Genomic DNA, 21,182 nt, shown 5'->3' on the forward strand with positions numbered 1-21,182 from the left:
CTTCTGGATCTTTGATGTCTATCTAGTTGAAGAAAAATAATATTATTTGTTAATTTAATTTAATTCCACTTGGTTAGAATATTATCGTGCTTATAAAATGACACTTACATCGATCTTCTTCGCTTAGAAGTAACAATTAATCTTAATTAATTCCACTTGGTTACAATATTATAACTTTTATTACCATTTCCTTACAAATTGACTAGAAGTCTCTAATTGAGAAAATGATTAAGAGTATTTGGGACAAGTTAGCCCACTAATTAACTAATTAAATTGATAAGTCAAATTATTTGTTTAATTATTTTATCAATAAAAAAAAATTAATTGTTTAACGTATCATACAAATTAATTAACACATCAATTTATAAATGAATTATAGTAAAAATAGTGTTACCTTAACATTGATTAAACTCAATATTGGAATGTAATCCAAGCTAATCCCATAAAATCTATAATATTGTCAATAATCATAATTACTAAGTTCAAATAAAATAAAGTAACAAACTGAATTCGATTTGGTGTAACTTATTAATGTACAATCTTTTATCCTTTTGTTGTTTTAAAGGATAATTGCACTATTGATCTTTGAGGCTGGCTTAAATTACGAATAATTTCTTGTGGTATATAAAGTTCATGTACGGTCCTTGTGGTAAACTATAATTACAAATCACTTTTAAACCCGTTTTTTGTCCACCAAGTTAATAGAGTCCGTTAGTGAATTACAATACAAATGATATTTAGAGGTTGTCTCACTACTTATATGACGTGACAAATTAACGGATCATGTTAACTTGGTAGGCGAAAAATAGGTTTAGGGACTGATTTATAATTATAATTTAACACAAGGACCTTCCAATCTCTATGAATTTTTTGTACCACGAAGAGTGATTCGTAATTTAAGTCAACTCCAAAGACTAGTGGTATAATTAATCGTTGTTTTAACTATAAAGGTAAAAATCTATTTAATACTAAAAGAGTAAATACTTTTTGTCTCACCTAAAAAAAAAAAAAAAAAAAAAAACTTTTTGTCTCTCACAGAAATGGTTAGAATTTAAGTGTAAATTCTTATCTAAAATCACAGAAATTACTCTTTTAAGTACTACTTAGATAATCAATCATTTTACGCAAGAGGAATCTCATCTTCTCTCTGTGCGTGTGTTAAAAGTCGGTTAAAGCTGTGGCGGAGAAATTTCCGATTAATTGGCTTCTTCTCTCGGGAATCACCACTTTCTGCTTCAAATGAATGCTCTGTAACCAGTCCAAACCGCCATTATTTCCCATATACAGAGAGAGAGAGAGAGAGAGAGAGAGGGAATCGGAGGTGTTGTTGCCGGTGGAAGATGAAGTTTTGCAAGAAATACCAGGAGTACATGCAAGGGCAAGAGAAGAAATTACCTGGGCTTGGATTCAAGAAGCTTAAGAAGATGTTGAAGAAGTGCCGGAGCGATTTTCAGTCCGGCAATCCCATCGATGGACTCCATCACAACCAAACATGCCCTGATCACCATGACAGCCAAACATGCCCTCACCATTGCCCAGGTAATTTAGAAAATCGAAAATAATTTCTACATATTCTTTGTTCATCAGTTCATGTTTGTTTTGAATATTTCTTTATCTAATCTTTCTGGGTTTCTCACGCCTTTCCCTTATCTACATTGGTTCTTCATTCTTGGCTAATCTATTGGATTTTAATAAAGGTGGTGAAGTTTTTGCATGTATTTTGTGTGTGTGTATATATATATATATATATATATATATATATATATATATATATATATATATCTGAAAATAACGCCAATTACATTTCTTTTCCTGCTTTTCGATAAAAACCAAAATGATGTATGTTTCCTTAGATCTATTTGGTCATTTTGGTGCGCCGTCGAGGTCTTCTTCACTCTCTTTCTCTTGCTTAATTTTCTTTTTCTTTTTCTTTTATTTATTTTTATTTTTATTTATTTTCTTTTTAAATCATATTACCAAATTTGACAGTGGATGCAAGCTAAGCTTTTTTCTTTTTCTTTTTTTCTTTCTTTTTTAAACTAATAATTTTTAAGGGAAGGAATTCTTTGTATTTTGCCAATTATAATCCTCTAATCACGATTTATTCTCTTCATTGAAATGGAGATAAGCTTAAGAGTGAAGCTTCGAACTGTTTTATAATTTCGTAAAAATCTTAAACGGATAAGAAATGGTGAATTTAATTAATTTAATTAATATTTTAACAGGTTGATAAGTACTACTAGTTTAATCATCGATCTTGTTAGATAAATAAGGATCTAGATTCCATGATCGTAAACACAAGATATTTTTGTGTTGGATATGTGTAGTGTGCGATGGAACCTTCTTTCCTTCTCTTCTCAAGGAAATGTCTGCAGTAGTAGGTTTCTTCAATGAGCGTGCCAAGAAATTGCTTGAGCTCCATCTTGCTTCTGGCTTTCGGAAGTACTTTATTTGGATCAAAGGTAAGCTTAAAAAGAAACATGTTACCTTAATCCAAGAAGGAAAGGATCTTGTTACTTATGCACTCATCAACGCCGTCGCAGTCCGAAAAATACTAAAGAAATACGATAAGGTATACTATCCCACTCCGTGATAATGCGTAATGCAATTGGGATGACGTGACAGTGAAAATCAGTACACATCATTCCAGTCGTATAGCAATTTACTAAATAGGATTTCTCGTTGGTAATATAACCCGGTCTTTATGAATTTACTTAAACATCAATTAATTTTGAGCACAGGTTCATTACTCTAAGCAAGGTCAGGCCTTCAAGTCACAAGCTCAAAGCATGCATATTGAAATTCTGCAGAGTCCCTGGCTGTGTGAGCTTATGGCTTTTCACATAAATCTAAGGGAAAGCAAGGCGGAGTCTAGCAAGGCATCAGCTCTGTTTGAGGGATGCAACCTCACATATAATGATGATGGCCAACCATCACTTACTTGTGAGCTCTTTGATTCCGTCAAAGTTGATATTGACCTCACTTGTTCCATATGCTTGGTAAGTTCGTTTCCATATGCATATTTTAGACGTATGACTGGCATTAAGCTTAAACTAATAAGAAATAATAAATTTAATTATTTAACTAATATTCTAACACTCACACTCTCTATTAATAGGTGAAATCTAATACGTAAAATATTTAACTGAAATGGAAGATGAATGACGGAAACAAGGTTTGAATTTAGGATCTTTGCTCTGATACCTCTCAAAAGCTAAAGCTGATTGGAAATTGTGAATTTAATTGTAAACCAAATAGAATTTCTGGATTTGTAGATCTGCAGTTCTTGTGCAAGTAGGGCAGTACTTTGTCTTCAATGTGCTTCAGTGACAGTGAGACCCTTTGTTAATGATTTTATTTGATTTTGGAAGCAGGAAACAGTCTTTGATCCGGTTGCCCTCACTTGTGGCCACATATTCTGCTACATGTGTGCTTGCTCAGCCGCATCAGTGACTATTGTTGATGGCCTAAAGGCAGCAGAGCCTAAAGCAAAATGCCCTCTATGTCGACAGGTAAGTCAATCGGCCCTCGAGCCTTGCTTCCATTCGAAATTTGTTGAGCCGGATGTGAACATTCTTAGAAGTGAATAAATAGAATATAATCGTTTTTTTGGCTTCTGGTACCATGAAGTTCTGGGTTGAAATGCACCTTTTGCAATAAAAACCATGATCTCTTTTTGTTGATTTCAGGCGGGAGTTTATGAAGGTGCTGTACACTTGGATGAGCTTAATATTCTATTAAGCCGCAGGTAGTGTTTCTTTCAATTCCTTCAGTTGTGGCTTATGTTTTAAGAAAACATAGAAAATCAAAATAACAAAACGAATAAAAGAACAAAAAGATTGGATGGGCATATTTTGCCTGTGAAATGGAGATGATCTATTTTACTACTAAAACTTTGTTTTATTGCATTTAGTTGTCATGAGTACTGGGAGGCGCGGCTTCAAACAGAAAGAGTCGAGAGGCTTCGTCAGATAAAAGATTATTGGGGTCACCAATGTCAGGCATTTATGGGTGTCTAATTAGGCAATGCCATTCCTAGGCAGTGCTGTTTATTTGAAAATGTAGACCTATTTGAGCTGGTTTATGTTTCTTGTATATTCTCTGATGTGGAATAAAATCTGTACATAGTTTTGGCGAAAATTATGAAATTCTAACGCTCGACGAAATGGGTATTGTTTGATATGCATATTGGTTTACAGTAACAAACTAAAACTAGGAACAAATAATCCCTTCTCAACTTAGCCCCATTTGATTCGGTGTAAAATATTTTCTATCATAAAAAGTGGCTATTTTCTATTGTTTGTTTGCAACTTTGAAAATGATTTGAAAAACATTTTTTAACGTTTGACTCATATAAAATTGTCAAATATTTTTTTATATAATCTGAAAAATTGCGAGGAAGAGAGAATATTAAGCACTTCGAATGTGGGATTAAAATTAAGTGTAATTGCAAGTAATATAGGCAAGCAGTTGAGAGAAGATTCTTGTAAAGCCCATTTGTCTAGACAGGTGTTCAGGAATAAATAGGCTTCATAAGGGGCTCTCTCACATGATTAGATTAAAGTCATTTTAAGTCTTGTAAATGTTATTTTCTTTAGTCAACTAATATTTTTAGGTTGATTAATATTTTAGATCACGCCAAACATTCAAAAAAAAAAAAAATGAAACTTACCAAAAAATATTTTATGCTGAAACAAATGGAGCAACCAAGAAACAAGATAAATCACCAATTCACTTTATTATTACCTGTAACATTGAGGTAAATTGCTCTACTTTTATCACTAGTAAATCAAACACAGACCAACTTAAGAATGGATTGGATAGGCTCGTCATACACGCACATACGCACACGGAGATCAATACCTCATTTAACATTGAGCTAAGTTGCTTTACTTCATCACTAGTAAATGTATATGAATCATCATACAACAAATTGAAACAGCCACATAAAATTCTGTAGTTCCATGGGATCCCAGAGACATCGCCGCTCAAAACAAAGTTGTTCTCAGCTGGAAACTAATAAGGGGTTCTTATCTTTATGCATGTGATACCTTTTGCAAAGTTTCTCCAGAGTTGCAACTGAATGCTGCATGGCATTTAGCTTTGTATCCATGAACATCCTCTGCCCAAAATAAAAAAATAAAATAAAATAAAATAGAATAAAAATAAAAATTGAGTAAGGAAAGCACCAATTTCACGGATTTTAAGATCTAAAGTTGTATCCTACCTTGTAATCATCTCCATGTCTCTCAATAAGCCGACTGATATGAAGACGCTGGATTGCAGTCAATGGTTGTGGAGGTGCAGATTTTCCATCTCTTCGCTGCTTTCCCAGAACTGATTTCAAATCTATAAGCCCAAAGAGAAGTCATGGAGTCAAAACCATTATCAAAGAATGCCAAGAGGGATCAAGTCCTTTCAGTTCCAGAGATCACTTTGGAAAAACATAGTGGAAGGTCCATGAAGAGAGAATTATAGATTTTAAACCTATAATGTAAAAATAGCTACCCGTCACTTCCCACAAAATAACAACCTCCAATTAGTGGATGTCATCAGCCAACAGGTCCCTAAAAGTAACTATTCCACATTCAGAAAGACCAATTTGAGGTGTAGACTGTTAAAATATACACATATATAAGTGTAAGTTATTAAGTTTACCTCGAATAGTAATTAGAAGGGTGAGTGGTTGATATAACAGTTAAGCTCACATTGGGTAGCAGTCACAATAGCGAACGTAAGTGGTTAAGTCTACGTTGAATAACACTAAGAAGGGTAAGTAGCCCACATTGGGTAATAGTCACAATAATGAGCATAAGTAGCTGATCCAATAGTACTCAAAAGAGGTAAGTGGTTGATATAACAGTCGACATTGGGTTAATAGTCACAATAGTGAGCAGTAATCAGAAGAGTGAGTGGGTAGTAGTAATGACAATGAGCATAGTGGTTAAGTTTACATTAGCTCATTTCCTTTTTTCTTCATTCTTTGTACTCCTAGACGGCTGCGTATCTAGCACCTCTAGGGATTAGTTTTAACGATTTCCTTGTATTGCTTTCTTCTTCTTCTTAATTGTCTCTCTTGTATACCCCCTGTATACTTGATTGCGCTTTGCGTTTTTCTAATAAAATTCTCTTACTTATCAAAAAAAAAATAGTAATTAGAGAGGTGAGTGGTTGATACAACACTTAAGCCCACATTCCCTAGTAGTCACAGTAGTGAACGTAAGTGGTTAAGTCTACATTGAATAAGAGTCAGAAGGTTGAGTAGTTGATAGAATAGTTAAGCCCAATTGGGTACTACTCACAATAATGAGCATAAGTAGATAATCAAATAGTAGTCAGAAGAAAGGTAAGTGGTTAATATAACAGTTAAGCTGACATTGGGTAATTAGTCACAATAGTGGTTAACAATAGTGCAGGAATTGGGGTTTAGATGGGATTTTAGTTTGATTTTATTGTATTTTTTCCCGTTGTTCTCCTCTTGTTGATCTCTTTAGGTGGGTTGTTGTCTTTTGCTTTAGCTTTGCTAAGGTTTCTTTGTAATTAGATACTTTGTTGATAATGAAAGTTACTCATTCATTAAAATAAAAATAAAAATAGTGAGTAGTAATCAGAAGGGTGAGTGGGTAAGAGTCCTGATAATGAGCATAGTGGTTAAGTTTACATCCAATGGTAGTTAGAAGGGTGAGTGGTTGATACAACAATTAAGCTCACATTGGGTAGTAGTCACAATAGTGAGTGATTGATATGCGTAACTGAGTCTATACCATATCCTAAGTTGCCATGCTTATGGAGACTGACAGTCTTCTATACTAGTTAGCGACTGGTGAGGACTGCATTCACTTTAGGCAGATAACTGGGATTTTTGCTTCTTCTCTACCATTTAGGCTTCTAAGAATGCTTTTCTATAGACTCTTGCTCACCAACTAAATCCAAATGGTTTCTATATAAAGCTTGAGAACCTAAGAGTTCATTAAAAAAAGTTCTTTACTCAATTCTTCAGCCTAGTCCAATTGATAGTAATATCCAGAAGTTCGTATCAAATATTTCTTAGTCAGACTTTCCCAGCGCAATCAGAAAACTAAATATATAAACCAAATCAAATCCCTACAAAATTGGGAATTTTACCACACAAACTCAAACAAAAGCCTATTCAAAGAAATGCGCAAACGGATCAAAAAGGGGGGAAAAAGATGACAGACCGTCCTCTTCGAGATCGCTACCAGAATCGAGCTGCTCGAGCTCGGCAGATTCGGCTTCGGCTTCGGCTTTGGCTTTGGCTTGATCGGACGGCGGAGGGACCTGGAGAGAGCCGCTCTCGATGATGTGAGAGGTGCGGGACCGCACGCCGAGCAAGTTGGGGTTGGAAACGACGCCGAATGACTTGTAGTTTTGGATGACGCTGGCCTTGTCGTCCCACTTGGGCGGGTCTAGCTCGAGCAGCGTTCGAAGCTTGGGAGGGAGAGTGAAGGCCGGCTTGAAGACGTGAGGGTTCTTCTTCGGTAGTCCCACTTGCACCTTTGGCTTTGATCTCTTGTATTTTCTTCGTGACCTTCCCATCTCTCTCTCTCTCTCTCTCTCGGTCTGGTTTCTCTGGGTAGGGCAAGAAGAATAGCGCACAAAAAGGGTTTTAGGGTTTAGGTAAAGAGAACGGCTTCAAAACGGTGCATTTCAGTGGCAAAAATCTTTTCATTCGGTTTTTCGTTCAACGAAAGTTTTCCTTATTATATAATGTCTTGAAATAAAAAATAAAAAATTACTCCTTAGGTTTTAATAAAAATACTACTTCAGTTTTTCAAAAAAAAAAAAACAAAAAATACTTCCTACATTTTTATTTAATGATATTTTGTAGACTGTAATACGACTGTCAATCTATCATACAATTGAAATAACGTAACAATAAAAATTAGATAAATTTTTTTTTTTTTATAAGTGCTAATTAAATTAATGATTTTTATTATTATATTATCAAGTTATATGATAATAGCATTACAGTTATTACTCCTTTAAAAATCACTTCTTCCTTTTTTTTTTCTTTAATTGCTGAAAAAATTTATATTACAAAAATGCATCGCCAAGTCAATATGTTATCACACCATTGGTTGGGTTAATAGGACTTAATTTCGAATTTTCAGTTAATTAGAAACTTGATTATTACTTGTTTTTTTTTTTTAGTTTTAATGGCTAAATAAAAAAAATTCTATGTATTTTTTCAGGGATCAAATATGTTTATCCTTCGATGAATAAAATATTGTGACAAATGCTTGGTGTTGTTCCGTCAGCCACAATCAAATTTAATTAACGAAATATCTATTACGTAAAGTCTATCATCACCATGATTAGTTTTAATGATTGAATTGGAAATTCTATCTATTTTTTAGGGATCAAATGTAAGTGTTCATCCTTTAATAAATAAAAAATTATGAAAATTGCTTGGTTTACTGCATTTCTTACTATAATCTTCTTCCAAACTGACGTAGCAGTGCACGTACGATTCGTAATTAAATTTAATTGTTTAGTAAGTTTATGTGATCAATGTCACATGAACTTACAAGCTGGCGTGATAGTTTAAATGGCATTGCTACATCAACTACAATTAAATATAATTTTAATGACTGATATGATAACTATCGAATGAACTGACATTTCACTTTATAAATGACTTGTAATAAAAGTTGTAGCTACCTCAAAACATGCCCAATTCAATGGAAATGTGAGTGAATTTTCTAGGGCACTGCTTGGTGCAACATCAGCAGAAAAAACCTCACACACTTTTGAGGTGGTTGGTACAAAGCAATGAGCTTGTATTTTATATATCAGCAGCTTTTGTGTAGCCAAAAAGGATCTTGAATAACACTAATATTGGCTGTCCATAACATTCATATGTTTTCTACATTATTCCAATTACCCAATGCATCAAAGACAAAACTCTTTTTTTAGAATTTTTTCATGGGATCTGATAGTTTCCCTTGGATAATGAGCCAAGAGTAGCAGTAGGGTTAGTGGATGTGATTAGGGTTGTAATCGAACCGAGTCAAATCGAGTATTGAATGTTCAAACTTAGTTTGTTTAATTTTTTTCGAGTACGAGCCAAGTTCGAGCTTATCACCGAACCAGATAATCTGTTCAAGCTCTGTTAATTTTTTTTTTTTTTAACAAACTCAAGCTTGTTTACAAGTTACTCGAGCTTGTTTACAAGTTACTCGAGCTTATACACACAAATGCACTTATATCTATATTCAGACTCACAATTACAATAATTTAACTTTTATATATATATATTACATTACGAAGAACATTTTTTTTTTAAATACTCAACATGATCTCATTACAAAATTAAAAATATTATTATAAAAATAATACAAATACAGTTATATGAGCATATATGAGTCGAGCCAAGCTTATACAAGCCGAGCCTAAATTAACACGAGCCTGAATTTTTTGTTCAAGCTCTGTTCGTTTAATAAACGAACTGATCCCGAGCCGAGCTAATCCGAGCCGAGTCCGAACATGTTTACGAATAGCTCTGCTTGCTTACAGCCCTAGATGTGATGGTAGGAAAGCAGTCTGGTTGTCTTATAGTCCAGATGAGCGGTTGGCATACTCTTGAACCAATGCCCCGAAAAGTGATCGCCTCTCAAGCAACTGAGATGGTTTATCGAATTCTTTTGCCCATCCTGTTACAATTTAGAAAGAAAGAGAGATCACCTACAGGTTAGAGTATTAACTAAATGATTAAATTCACATCTTCTTATCAGCATAAGCTTTTGAAATAAATGATAATTCAACATAGTATCAAAGCCAGAGATCATGAGTTCAAACCCTGACTCCATAATTCACCACATATCAGTTAAATATTTCGAGCTTGAGCCATACAGAAAGGATGAAAACTCAATTGTCTCTGTGGAAAAGAAATGGTATACTCCTTCGGTATGGTATTTTCTTCTACCCAGAAATCTTTTTCAGTAGAGTTTAAACTAATAATGAGATCACAGTAACTCCATAAGCAATGCAAAAGCAATGATCTGTTTATGAAGAAAAATAGACAAGCACAGACCTGCATCTATTACTAAAACCCGATTACAGTCCATGACTGTGGGTATTCTGTGAGCAATGCTGATAATTGTACAGGCCGCAAAGTCCTCCCGAATGATCCTTTGAATTACAGCATCAGTCTGTGAATCAACTGAAGCAGTGGCCTCATCCATGAACAAGACTTTGCTGCGCTTTAGCATAATCCTGCCTAAACAGAGAAGCTGCCTTTGCCCCACACTCCAATTGTCTCCATTATCAACAACTGAGGAGTTAACATATTAAGGAATTGTTCAGTTGCTGATTAAGATTGGTTTTGGAAGAGCAGACTGCAGAATATGGCAAAGTCACATACCTAAAGAATCAAGCTTTTCGGGTTTTGCGGCCACCACATCCTTAAGCTGACAGCGCTCCAGGCTCTACAAAAGCAATAATCTCTCAGCTACTGCAAACAAATTATATGCGACAATTTTCTTATGCATAGAGAGCATGCCATGCCAACCATGTTGTTGTGTGCTCGTTAAGGATATTACTTCCGTCGACAATAGTAATCAAACAAAAGTGGAGATTTAAACAATTCAAACTATATGTTTTGCTGGAATAAGCATGTCTAATGCCAGCACAAGTTGCCCATGACAATAATCAGGAAGCAAGAGAGTGGCATGTATACCTTCCATATCTCTTCCTCCGAATACTGTCCAATTGGGTCGATATTGCTTCTCACTGTTCCTTCAAAAAGGACAGGTTCTTGAGGAATGATACCGAACCGAGACCTAAGATCATGAAGCCCTAGCATGCAAATGTCAAGGTCATCTATAATTATTGTTCCTCCAGAAGGTTCCACCAGCCTAAAGAAAACCTGGATCAAAGTCGACTTCCCACTTCCTGTTCGACCAACAACACCGATCTTTTCTCCCCCATGAATGCTTAGAGTAATGCCTTTGAGAACCAGAGGAGTGTTTGGACGATATCTGACCTGCATGCCAAAGATACAAGGTATCACCATAAATTGTTGTAATTTTAGAACTAGTTTTAACTTGCTCTTTAGTCACAAGCATAATGTTTTATTCAGGTTTACTAGAGGAAATAGGTTTGATATAATTTTTCAAACAGATATAAAAAGAGTAGTTGAAGGCCAATTACCTGCAAGTCTTTGAGGTCAATATTGCCATGGACAGGCCAATTTGGAGGAGGAACACGATCTTTAATTTCCCATGCTGGTTCTGATGGAATAACGGTAAATTGCTTTATCCGCTCAACAGACACCATTCTATTTTCCACAAAGCAGCTCATATATATGGCCCAGAACAGCACACCATTCAGGGACAATCCATAGGAGAGAGATAAACCAACATTCTCTGCAAGATATATAATCAATTATAGTTCATACATACCTTGAATATTGAGTTTACCTAAACTCACAAACCTTAAACTAGCATGAGAATCATAACAGAAAGGTATTTAGAACACCCAAGAGAAATATTATCCCATAGATTTCAAGATATTTAATTTGGGAATGTCTTATTTACCAAAAAATAAATAAATAAAAAGAAACAAAAACAATAGACTGATTTTTTTTTGCCAATGATCATCTGTGTACATGTCAGGCAACTCATATAAGCAAATGATACTTAATTATTGACCCGAAAAAAATATTTCAAAAGTGTCTAATACTTTCATACCTGGTCTTATAATATTGCTAGGTAGAACGACCATGAACAATGCAGAAATGCAGAGGATCAAGCTCCCAAGCAGTTCTAAACGGAAACCCAACCACTCATTGGATCCATAGTTGTGGAAGTCCATACGTAAATTGGAATTAACACGCTTAACATTTTCCTCACAAAACCCGACCTGCTTGTTGAAAGACCGAATAGTTACAACTCCAGAGATACTTTCTGAGAAATGATGGATAACAGGGGCTTTTGTGATCGAGTCGAGACGAGTTAATTCACGAGATGATGCAAGATAGTACCCCTGAAACAGAAGATGTAAGGATATCAAAATATAAATTCACATGGTCTTATTTTTCTGTCGGATGTATTTGGTTTTGATTGCCATTACAATTTTAGCTGTCAAATAAACGAATAGATTTTTTTGTTCTTATTTGGATAAACTGAAATAGGCAAAAGTTACAACTTCTCACAATGGTGCAAAAGAGAGAATGTAGTGATAGTTATGTAGACCATTCAGAACGAAAAATAGCATGCATGGCCTGGGTCATCCACTCAGTTTAAACATTCTGACTAAAGAATTCTAGTAAGTGACCACCTATGGAGGCATATGGCATGTATCATGAAGCACAATTTATCTCTTTATTGTCAGATTACACTGGCAAAAGCAATAAATGTAAGAGCACAACACAATTAGAGCTCATACCCGATACCAGAAATTCAGCCAGGCAAGCGGAATCAATAAGAATACTGTGGGCCAAGAATTCTGGCATGTAACAATGAAGATGCCGATCACTGTGATGTACATGGCAATTGTCATGCTCATAAAAAAGGGGAGGAAGAGGTCAATGTTCGTCTGATCAGTTGATGCCTGCAGGAAATTCCATCAGTCTAAGCATCTTCACATGAAAAACCTGATCACATTTCTTCTTATATAAATAAAGTAGTGGTCTACGCACAATAGGGAGTACTGCTAATATACAAAAATGAAAACTAACATGCTAAAAGAAGCGTCCTACAATGGTCTTTGATTTCTTACCCGACTTAGAACTCTTCCCGAAGGTGTGGTGTCAAAAAATGACATGGGGGCATGCAAGATACTGTGAAGAATTTGTGTGAAGAAAATTTGGGCTGTCTTAAGCCCCACATATGTAACAGAGAAGGCCCTTATCAGTATAAACACAAAGGAGATAGCAGCAATGATTGCATAGACAGAAATAAACAGGGTAGGGTTGAATGACGTAGCACGCTCTTCTGAAGTTTCATATGCCAGCCAATAATCACCCGCCATTTGAGATGCTTGCCACAACAGAGACAGCAGCAGCACTAGTGCCACACCCCACCACCCGAAAGCCTCAGTGCAGTAAAGTTTATAAACATGCAAGCTCACTTTGCCAGTTTCTCTCTCCTCTTCTTTGATGAGCTTGGAAGTCCCCTTGTCGGGGTTTGGTTGGTCTACAGAGTTGTTTTCACCATTGGCTTCCCCATAGTTGGAAGGGGTTTGAGGTGATCTTGGTAATTTGGGGGAATTTTCACCGGACATGGTGGTGCCCACCTCTACAAGTTCCATGGACGTGTCATGAGCAGCTACTAGTGCTGTGAAATCCATGCCGGAATCTAGTAGATCATTGTACTTTCCTGACTGCACTATCATCCCCTCTCTCATGACCTGCCGTTTTAAGCCAAAAAAAAGTACTTAAAATACACATAGAAATACATGTATGTGTGAGTGTATGAAGAATAGAAAAATAATAACACAGAAGAAGGTGAAATAAAATAAAAAATAAATAAATTAAAAAAAAAAAAAAAGAAAAAAAAAAGACTTACTATGATAAGATCCACATTGTGCAAGAAATCGACTTGGTGGGTTACAAGTAAAATGGTCTTGTCCTTGAGAACTCCTCTCGCACATTCCTGTGAAAAGGTACGAGTACAATTTGGTCAGAAACATTAACTTTCTGATACAATGGTCTTAAGGAGATCAAAAGAGCCGTCTGCAAGTAAGTCAAATTAGTAACTTCTGACGTAGAAGTAACATTTAGCGGCAAATTTAGATCATATATAATAGCAACACTCAAACAAGCAGCATGCTATGTTTTAAGACAGTAACATGCAGCAGCATTATATGCACCAAACATGAAAGGGCTATTCTGACACAATTAAACAGACTGCTTTGCATACTGTCTAAAATAATATTTGACCCTCAACAGTAATGTTCTACAATGCGTGACTCTGCTTCTTCAAACAACAAATTCTTCAAGTGACAAACTTTATTGTGTCCAATCATGTGTGGACTAAAAGACAAATCATTATGTTTCCATGGAATATCCAAACTAGGGAGAAAGTAAAAAAAATGAGACCTTGAATATTTCTGAGCCAGTATGTGCATCAACAGCGCTAAAGACATCATCAAGAAGATAGATATCACAATCCTGATATACAGCCCTGGCAAGCTGTATTCGCTGCTTCTGTCCACCACTCAAATTGATTCCACGCTCTCCAATCTCAGTCTGGTCTCCGAACTCCATCATTTCCATGTCTTTTTCCAAGCAACAGACCCTAATGACTTCCCTGTATCTCTCTAGGTCCATTGGCAAACCAAATAGGATGTTCTCTTGAATGGTGCCATTTTGAATCCATGATGTTTGAGCAACATAGGCAGTTGTCCCACAAACCCTGACCTGTTACCAGTAAAATGTAAAGGTTGGTCAAACATTCATAAATCCAATCAATTCACCAAAATAAAGGTTTCCATTAGTTTTTTCTGATTATGCTGCTGCCATGCAAATATCTAGAAAAAGGTGCAAAACTGGATAAATCCCAAACGATCTAATATGAATCGTGCTTACAGAATACAATGCACATACATAACTTAGACCGGCAGTTATGATAACAGAAAACGTTTCTTCAAAGAAACTCATGGACAACATCTAAATTAATGGCAAACGAAAAAGATGACTCCCGAAATTTCCCCATCAGAATCCATACCTTTCCTGTTATCTTGTGCATCTCACCAAGAACTGAGGCTAGGAGAGAAGACTTCCCAGATCCCACAGTCCCGACAATCGCGGTAAGCTCGCCTTTGTTGATCTCAAAATTTATATTCTTCAAAGCCACCTCTCCATTTTCATCATCCCAGCTAAACACCCCATCTTTAACCTCCACTGCAACTCTACCATCCCATCCCTCCTCTCTCTCCACTGAATCCTCCATCAATTCCCTGCTCATCATGAACTTATCCAACCTCCCAAGTGAAATCATTGCTTGTGAAAGTGAGATCATTGATTGCGGGAAGGCCCTGATTGGTTCCTGCAAGATTTTGAAGATTGTGGTAGTTGTGAACACTGTCCCTGCATCAAGTGTAACTCCCAAGAAAGTTGCAGTAGCAAATGTGAGAGTTGATATCAATAATGGGGTGCTCCACATCACAACAATATTGCCAGAGACCGAGTACATGAACTTGGTAAGCCATCCAAACTCTGATTCACGGAAAGTTTGAATTCTCTTGTTGAAGATTTCCTCCCATGCCTGGAACTTGATCACTCGCATGTAATTAAGCATCTCATTCGTCGCCTTCATTCTTGAATCACGATTTTTCATCACATTGAATTGGAACCGATTATTCCTCCGGGCACCCATAATAATAAATACTATAGCACAAATAATTCCAAGAACTGCTGTAATCACCGCGGCGCCCAGGTAGTTATAAAGGAGTACCAAGGCAACGGAAACTTGCAAAGGCATCAACCATATAGCATGTAGCTGTAGCATCATATCAGACAGCTGCTGGGCATCAACAGCCATATAATTCACAATCTGCCCAACTCCATGAGCCTGCCGAGCAGAACATGTCAACCTCAGGCCCTTCTTGTACAAGGAAGTGATGAGAGTGGATCGAATAAGCATTCCAAGCTTCTGAGAGTTGAAGTTAAATTGGTGAGTTGTTAAAACTTCAACAAATTTTGCGACAAGGAGAGTCAAGACAAGGTAGTATCCTTCATAAGGGGAGCTTCCCTTCCCGGATGTGAAATCGACGAAACTTTGTATAAGAATAGGCCCTACATACATGACACAGAGCCGCACGATTGCAAGGGAGGCAGTGAAGGCGATTTGCTTCCAGAAGCACCGGATCAATGTGGTTCGAACTGGGTGATTTGATTTTTCATGTGGTTTAGGCCAATTCAATGCAAAGAGAGCTACCATTCTTTCAGCTCTATGTTCCGGTGAAAGGGATGGGATTTCATCAATCTTGAGAGGGGATTTGTAGCCTTTACTCAGCAGGGGATTCATCCAAAGCCAAAAGGCCTTAGATATTAAAGAAGCTGAAGCAAATCCAGTCACATTAGATTTGCTCAAAAGGGATTCATATAAATTGGTTTCTATGTCCATAACTGGGTCAATTTCTCTAGCCACAGTGATCCCAGTAGATCCTATAATTGCAGCAAGAAGAAGAACCGCTGACAATGGAAAAGAAACCATCGAAACTATATCATCCAATGTAAAATTGGGGTCCGTGGGTTCTTCTACAGAGACCAAACGTATAATCCCAGAGGCCATAAACAATGCAGTAACAAAGAAGTTTGCAACCCAATAAATTCGAAGCGACAGAGGATGAGTAACAGCTTGAAATCTTTTTTCATGGATGATTAAGATTGTGATTAAAGCATGAGTTATGGCTTGGATTAACCAGAAGAACCCATCAACCAGCTTCCATGGCAATTGGGTACTTCTACTAAATGTTAAAATGCATATAACTGTGTAAGAGAAAGCTAAAAGAACACTAACAATCAGAGAGAACTTAAACCAAGCTGAAGTCCTCAGAGAAGCTCTGTTGCTTCTGATGAGGGGCTTGTGGAGGTCAGAGCTTAAACCGGTGAACTTTGAGTAGAGCTTTTGAACTGCAAATACCAAGAGCGCGAGCAAGAAGAGGACATCAACAGAAGATAACAGAGTTCTTTGAGGACATGGAGAGAGGAAAATGAATCTTAGCCATTGGAATGTGATTGAAGCAGAGGTGCCCCCAGAGGATTGAATCTCAGGGCTTAAGCATGAGACAGATGTGATCCAAGACGCTGAAGACATGTTTACAAACTTCAAGTGAAACAGGACTTTCGTCAATCTTCTTCCCCTCACTCCCTGAAAAGAACAGAGAAACGTATCAGAATACGACAAACCATTGACCATATCTCTTGTAATATGATCTTCCAAAACCCAAGTAAATTCGCCCACCAAAAAAACTAACCAAAATGAAAAATCATAGACCAGAAGGCACAGATGACAGATGTAAACTATGATGACATTAATGAAACAGAACACGTGAACCCAGAAAGCCGCCTAATCACCGACCACCTCACTGAACTATAATGGTGTACTTTGAACTTCTGAGCTTTCACAATCTTATAATTTTTTTTAATTTTTTTCTTTCTTTGTGGGATGAATGAATTATTTCCATAACCTGAAATATTGCGAGGCCCCGCCCTGAAAGCTCAAGCCAAAAGAGTCGCTATAGGCCGCAGGGTGGCGCTACGTCCACAGCACCACCCTTTTGCACGAGGTTCACCGTGTGTCTCGCCGGTGCTTTTGACGCCCGTCAGACAAAGTTGAAGACAACTTTTTTTTCAAGACCAAAAGGCTTTTCCTTCAGTTTCTTGGAAAATGAACTCTATAGAACAGAGTATGAACTATGTAGAACAGAGAAGGCTTCTCAAGACCAAAGTTGAAGACGACTCTCTCTGCAGTATTGGACGATAAGTCCATTTAAACTTCCTCTTTCCGAAGATATTAATAAAAAAAAAAATTGTTGTAAAATAGAGATGGATTAACATCGCACAACAACAAGTCAGACCAACCAACTTTGGCTGTAAAAGCTGTCAAAAAATTCAGTTATTTTCTTCCCAAAAACAGAGTTTCTTTTGCGTCATCCGCTCTCATTTTTAAAACCCAGAATACAAATTTCCTTAACAAAATACTCTAAAAGAAAAACCTGGACCATGTAAAAGAATCGTTGGGAAATGAAATTAAATCAAGCTCGTAAAAAATATTAGTTAAATTCCGTTATCAGCTTTTTGAGAGAACCGTTGGTTTACTATTCATTCAAAAAAGAAAAAAAAAAAAACAGGTACAAGAACTTTTGGAAGAAAACGAGGGAGTAAAAAGTAAAAAGGCATGCAAAAACACAAAGTACCACCATACCTTCTCTCTCAGGTTGTCAGTAACTTATCACCTCCAATGGATGAAGACTCAAAAGTCAAGAGAGAGCTTGCTCTGAGGCCTGAGCCTGAGGTACCTCAAGCTTCCAATGCATAGTTCAGACTCCAAGCAAAATGGTTTATGGTTGTCACTTGTCAGCCGCTCCACTAGAAATATATGTTCCTTGGAACCCAGATGCTCCACGCATTTCCAGAAATATTCCTAGAGAGAGTCGAGAGATTTGTTGTCTTGTTCATCAATCATGATAATGCTAGCTAGACTTCACGGCCATTTATCACAGTCACGTGGCTTAGACGAACAAGTAAGGCTAAATTCTCAATTCTCTCATCTCTCTTTTATTCTATTGGATTGATGTAACATGGAGATTTTAATACTTTTATCCTAAATTTAAGGTGGATGATAGTGGAATATGAATTGAATTACTTTAGATAATATAAGCAATTTAAATCATTTTTACACCAGTAAACTTGACATGGTCTGATAAATACGTGAAAAGAATAATTTTATTTTTTATTTCTCTTTAGCGTGTTGTTATTCTTCACATTGGTTGACGTAGTGTATTTTAAATGGGTTTTTTTTTTCTTTTTTTTGGTGGATCCACTTAAAATACGTCACGTCAGCCGGTGTTAATGAGTGTAAATAGTAGCATTACAATTTGTATACTATACATTGATCTCACTGGGATAATATGATTGTACTTATCAACCCTTTGATCAACCATTATTAAAATAATATAGATATATATATATATATATATATATATATATAAAAGAAAAAGAAAAAGAATAATGTTAGAAACCATATTTGTATTACACAATGCTGATGTAATAGTCTCACATTGGTTGACGTAGTGTATTTTAAATGGTTTTATTTTTTTTGTGGCCAATATTGGATGCCACTTAAAATACGTCACGTCAGCCGGTGTTAAATGGGTGTGAATAGTAACATTACTATTTGTATACTATACATTGATCTCATTGGGATAATATGATTGTATTTATCAACCCTTGGATCAACCATTATTAAAAGAAAAAAAAAAATATATATATATATATATATAAGAAAAAGAAAAAGAAAAAGAGTAATGTTAGAAACCATATTTGTATCACACAATACTGATGTAACAGTCTCAACTGACTCTTCAATTAGTCGTTTGTTAAAAGAATAAAAAATACAACGGTTCGTTGGTACTGACATGTTGGTATTGTGGGATAAAAATATGATATATAGCATTGCTCTTAAAAAATAAAATAAAAATAAAAATGTAATGACTATTAGTTCATACCACGTTAACTTCATGGGATATTTGTAGAATGTTTATGTGATATTTAACATTATTTTACGTCAGTATTGTGAGATAAAAATTGGATTTAACATTTTTTTCAACTCTTTTTTATTTATTTATTTTTTTTTAATGTTTGGCTTGCAATTTTCAATTTCTTGATTTCCATAAAGAAAAATCACTAAAAACCACAATAACTCAAACATGAATTTTGTATTATATTCAATTTAATTCACATTTTTAAACATGGTTTCTAAATTTAGGCCATACCCCCCTCTCCCCCCCAATTCCTAAGAGAAAAAAAATTAGGATAACAAAAAGAATATATATATATATATATATATTAGCCTACAAACTTCTAGTAACAAAATTTTTGTTGTCACATGTTCACATAATTCCAATAGATTCTAGTAGAATTAGCATTTCCTCGAAGAGAATGGGTCTCTTGGTAACGATGGTCGATGGCAACATATACAGTAAAGTGCTAAAACTCCTGGACCAAAATCACACGCTGTCTTTGAAGAATAGACGTGGATAAATGCTTATCTCTACGCACAAATGTCAAATGGCAATGCATATATGTCTTTTTGTTCGTTCATTTCCTTTGGCTGTTGGCAGTGGCTCCTATTAATAGAGAGTTCCAGACTCACGTCCCAATGTTGCGCGTGTAACCACTCTCCTAATATAGCAAAACAGGGCGTTGGTCTACTTCTTTGTGACGTGGCCGCTGTTGGGCTGCTTAATCTACCGAACCCGGCCAACAGGATTTGACCCGTCTCTTGTTTGTTTTTTTTTTTGTTTGACTTGCTTGGCAGAAGAGCGTGTCGTGGCTGATCGAGGGCGCGTGGGGCTGGCACTGTACAAATGCACTTTTTGTTTTTGTTTTCTTGGGAGAAAGTGTTGTCGTTTTACATATGAATAGGAATAGTTCTCGTCGACAAACGATCGCCATGCATTGATCGTCGATAAAAAGCAAAAGCAGTGGCGCATGTGTTTACATATCCAAATAACTTATTTTATATATATATATATATATAATTAAATACATTTGATCCCTTATCATTTAAACTTTTTTTTTTATTATTCATTTTATATCGTATATAGTATTTTATTTATGGCTAAAAATAAAGATGGTACCTCCGTTCAACTTCCGTCCAAAATTTGACGGATATCCACGTCAACACCTCTAAGAAATTAGTATGTGTCATATACCTAATTAAAAATTAAAAAAAAAAAAAAATTTAAAAATTTTAAAAAAAAAAAAAAAAAAAAAAAAAAAAAAAAAAAAAGGAGGAATGGCTCGAGCCAGCCTATGTCTAGTCTGGGGTGTCGCTAAACTACCCCATGGCCCTCAGGAAGCAAAATGGGGATGGTCGAAACCATCCCTAAGAGCCAAGCTAGCCACCCCCATTTAACCTGGGTGTGGGTTCAACTACCCCCAAGGGCAAAACCTTAATTTTTTTTTTCAATTTTTTTAAAGATTTTTATTTTAATTTAAGTTTTTTTTTAAATTTTTAATTAGGCATAAGACACGTGCCAGCTTCCTAGAGGTGTTAACATGAACTTCCGTCAATTTTTGGACGGAAACACCATCTACGATACAAAATGAATTACAAGAACAAAAAATAAAGTATTTAAATCACAAGGAGCAAAAACATATTTAATTATTAAAAAAAAAACAAATATCCAAGGAAGAGTGCAGGCAAAAAGTTTCATTCAGGGGCGGAGCCAGCTTTTAAGTTTTGGGATGGGCAAATTGAAAAAAAATAATAATTTGAGAAGGCCAAAACTATAAATTTTTAAAAAAATAGAGGTAAAAATTAATTTTTTTTTTTTTTTTTTTTTGGGGGGGTGGGGAGACCTGGGCCCCCAAGCCAAAGTGTGCTTCCGCCCCTGGTTTCATTATAATTTTTTTTTTAAAAAAAAGTACTGATTTCCTACCTCCCTATTCCTCTACGAATGGCCAAATGATTGAAAGTATTATCCAA

The 21,182-nt window shown here is 35.8% G+C and overlaps 3 protein-coding genes across 4 annotated transcripts; 1 reads left to right on the plus strand and 2 right to left on the minus strand.

Annotated features, from left to right (window-relative positions):
• The first annotated feature begins 1,101 nt into the window (after positions 1 to 1,101).
• Positions 1,102 to 4,140, plus strand: LOC133852284 (probable E3 ubiquitin-protein ligase BAH1-like 1). The gene is made up of 6 exons (XM_062289011.1): positions 1,102 to 1,539; positions 2,328 to 2,572; positions 2,742 to 2,999; positions 3,375 to 3,512; positions 3,690 to 3,748; positions 3,914 to 4,140. Exons 1-6 carry the CDS (start codon positions 1,341 to 1,343, stop codon positions 4,017 to 4,019), a joined length of 1,005 nt encoding a protein of 334 aa, XP_062144995.1. The 5' UTR covers positions 1,102 to 1,340; the 3' UTR covers positions 4,020 to 4,140.
• A 727-nt stretch (positions 4,141 to 4,867) lies between these two features.
• On the minus strand, positions 4,868 to 7,684 carry LOC133851007 (uncharacterized). The gene is made up of 3 exons (XM_062287293.1): positions 7,200 to 7,684; positions 5,228 to 5,349; positions 4,868 to 5,122 (listed from the first exon to the last, which is right to left on the minus strand). Exons 1-3 carry the CDS (start codon positions 7,555 to 7,557, stop codon positions 5,006 to 5,008), a joined length of 597 nt encoding a protein of 198 aa, XP_062143277.1. The 5' UTR covers positions 7,558 to 7,684; the 3' UTR covers positions 4,868 to 5,005.
• A 1,641-nt stretch (positions 7,685 to 9,325) lies between these two features.
• On the minus strand, positions 9,326 to 18,190 carry LOC133851671 (ABC transporter C family member 14-like). 2 transcript variants are annotated; one of them, XM_062288202.1, is made up of 12 exons: positions 17,895 to 18,190; positions 14,691 to 16,838; positions 14,063 to 14,383; positions 13,530 to 13,616; positions 12,742 to 13,371; positions 12,409 to 12,573; positions 11,712 to 12,006; positions 11,173 to 11,387; positions 10,700 to 11,005; positions 10,385 to 10,448; positions 10,055 to 10,294; positions 9,326 to 9,674 (listed from the first exon to the last, which is right to left on the minus strand). In XM_062288202.1, exons 2-12 carry the CDS (start codon positions 16,782 to 16,784, stop codon positions 9,574 to 9,576), a joined length of 4,518 nt encoding a protein of 1,505 aa, XP_062144186.1. In that variant the 5' UTR covers positions 16,785 to 16,838; positions 17,895 to 18,190; the 3' UTR covers positions 9,326 to 9,573. The 2 variants fall into 2 exon arrangements, with proteins under 2 accessions (XP_062144186.1, XP_062144185.1); XM_062288201.1 differs by lacking the exon at positions 17,895 to 18,190 and adding an exon at positions 17,158 to 17,434.
• Between the last annotated feature and the right edge of the window lie 2,992 nt (positions 18,191 to 21,182).

This window comes from Alnus glutinosa, chromosome 12 (genome assembly GCF_958979055.1).
Source record: "Alnus glutinosa chromosome 12, dhAlnGlut1.1, whole genome shotgun sequence".
Classification (NCBI taxonomy): domain Eukaryota; kingdom Viridiplantae; phylum Streptophyta; class Magnoliopsida; order Fagales; family Betulaceae; genus Alnus; species Alnus glutinosa.

Coding starts and splice junctions, on each gene's coding strand:
- LOC133852284 (XM_062289011.1), top strand. CDS start 1,341: ATGAAGTTTTGCAAGAAATACCAGGAGTACATGCAAGGGCAAGAGAAG. Junction 1,540..2,327: donor ATGCCCTCACCATTGCCCAG/GTAATTTAGAAA, acceptor GGATATGTGTAG/TGTGCGATGGAACCTTCTTT. Junction 3,000..3,374: donor TCACTTGTTCCATATGCTTG/GTAAGTTCGTTT, acceptor TTTTGGAAGCAG/GAAACAGTCTTTGATCCGGT.
- LOC133851007 (XM_062287293.1), bottom strand. CDS start 7,557: ATGGGAAGGTCACGAAGAAAATACAAGAGATCAAAGCCAAAGGTGCAA. Junction 5,350..7,199: donor TAGCGATCTCGAAGAGGACG/GTCTGTCATCTT, acceptor TTGGGCTTATAG/ATTTGAAATCAGTTCTGGGA. Junction 5,123..5,227: donor GACATGGAGATGATTACAAG/GTAGGATACAAC, acceptor TATTTTGGGCAG/AGGATGTTCATGGATACAAA.
- LOC133851671 (XM_062288202.1), bottom strand. CDS start 16,784: ATGTCTTCAGCGTCTTGGATCACATCTGTCTCATGCTTAAGCCCTGAG. Junction 13,617..14,062: donor CTGGCTCAGAAATATTCAAG/GTCTCATTTTTT, acceptor ACCTTTTCACAG/GAATGTGCGAGAGGAGTTCT. Junction 12,007..12,408: donor GGCTGAATTTCTGGTATCGG/GTATGAGCTCTA, acceptor CTTCTGTTTCAG/GGGTACTATCTTGCATCATC.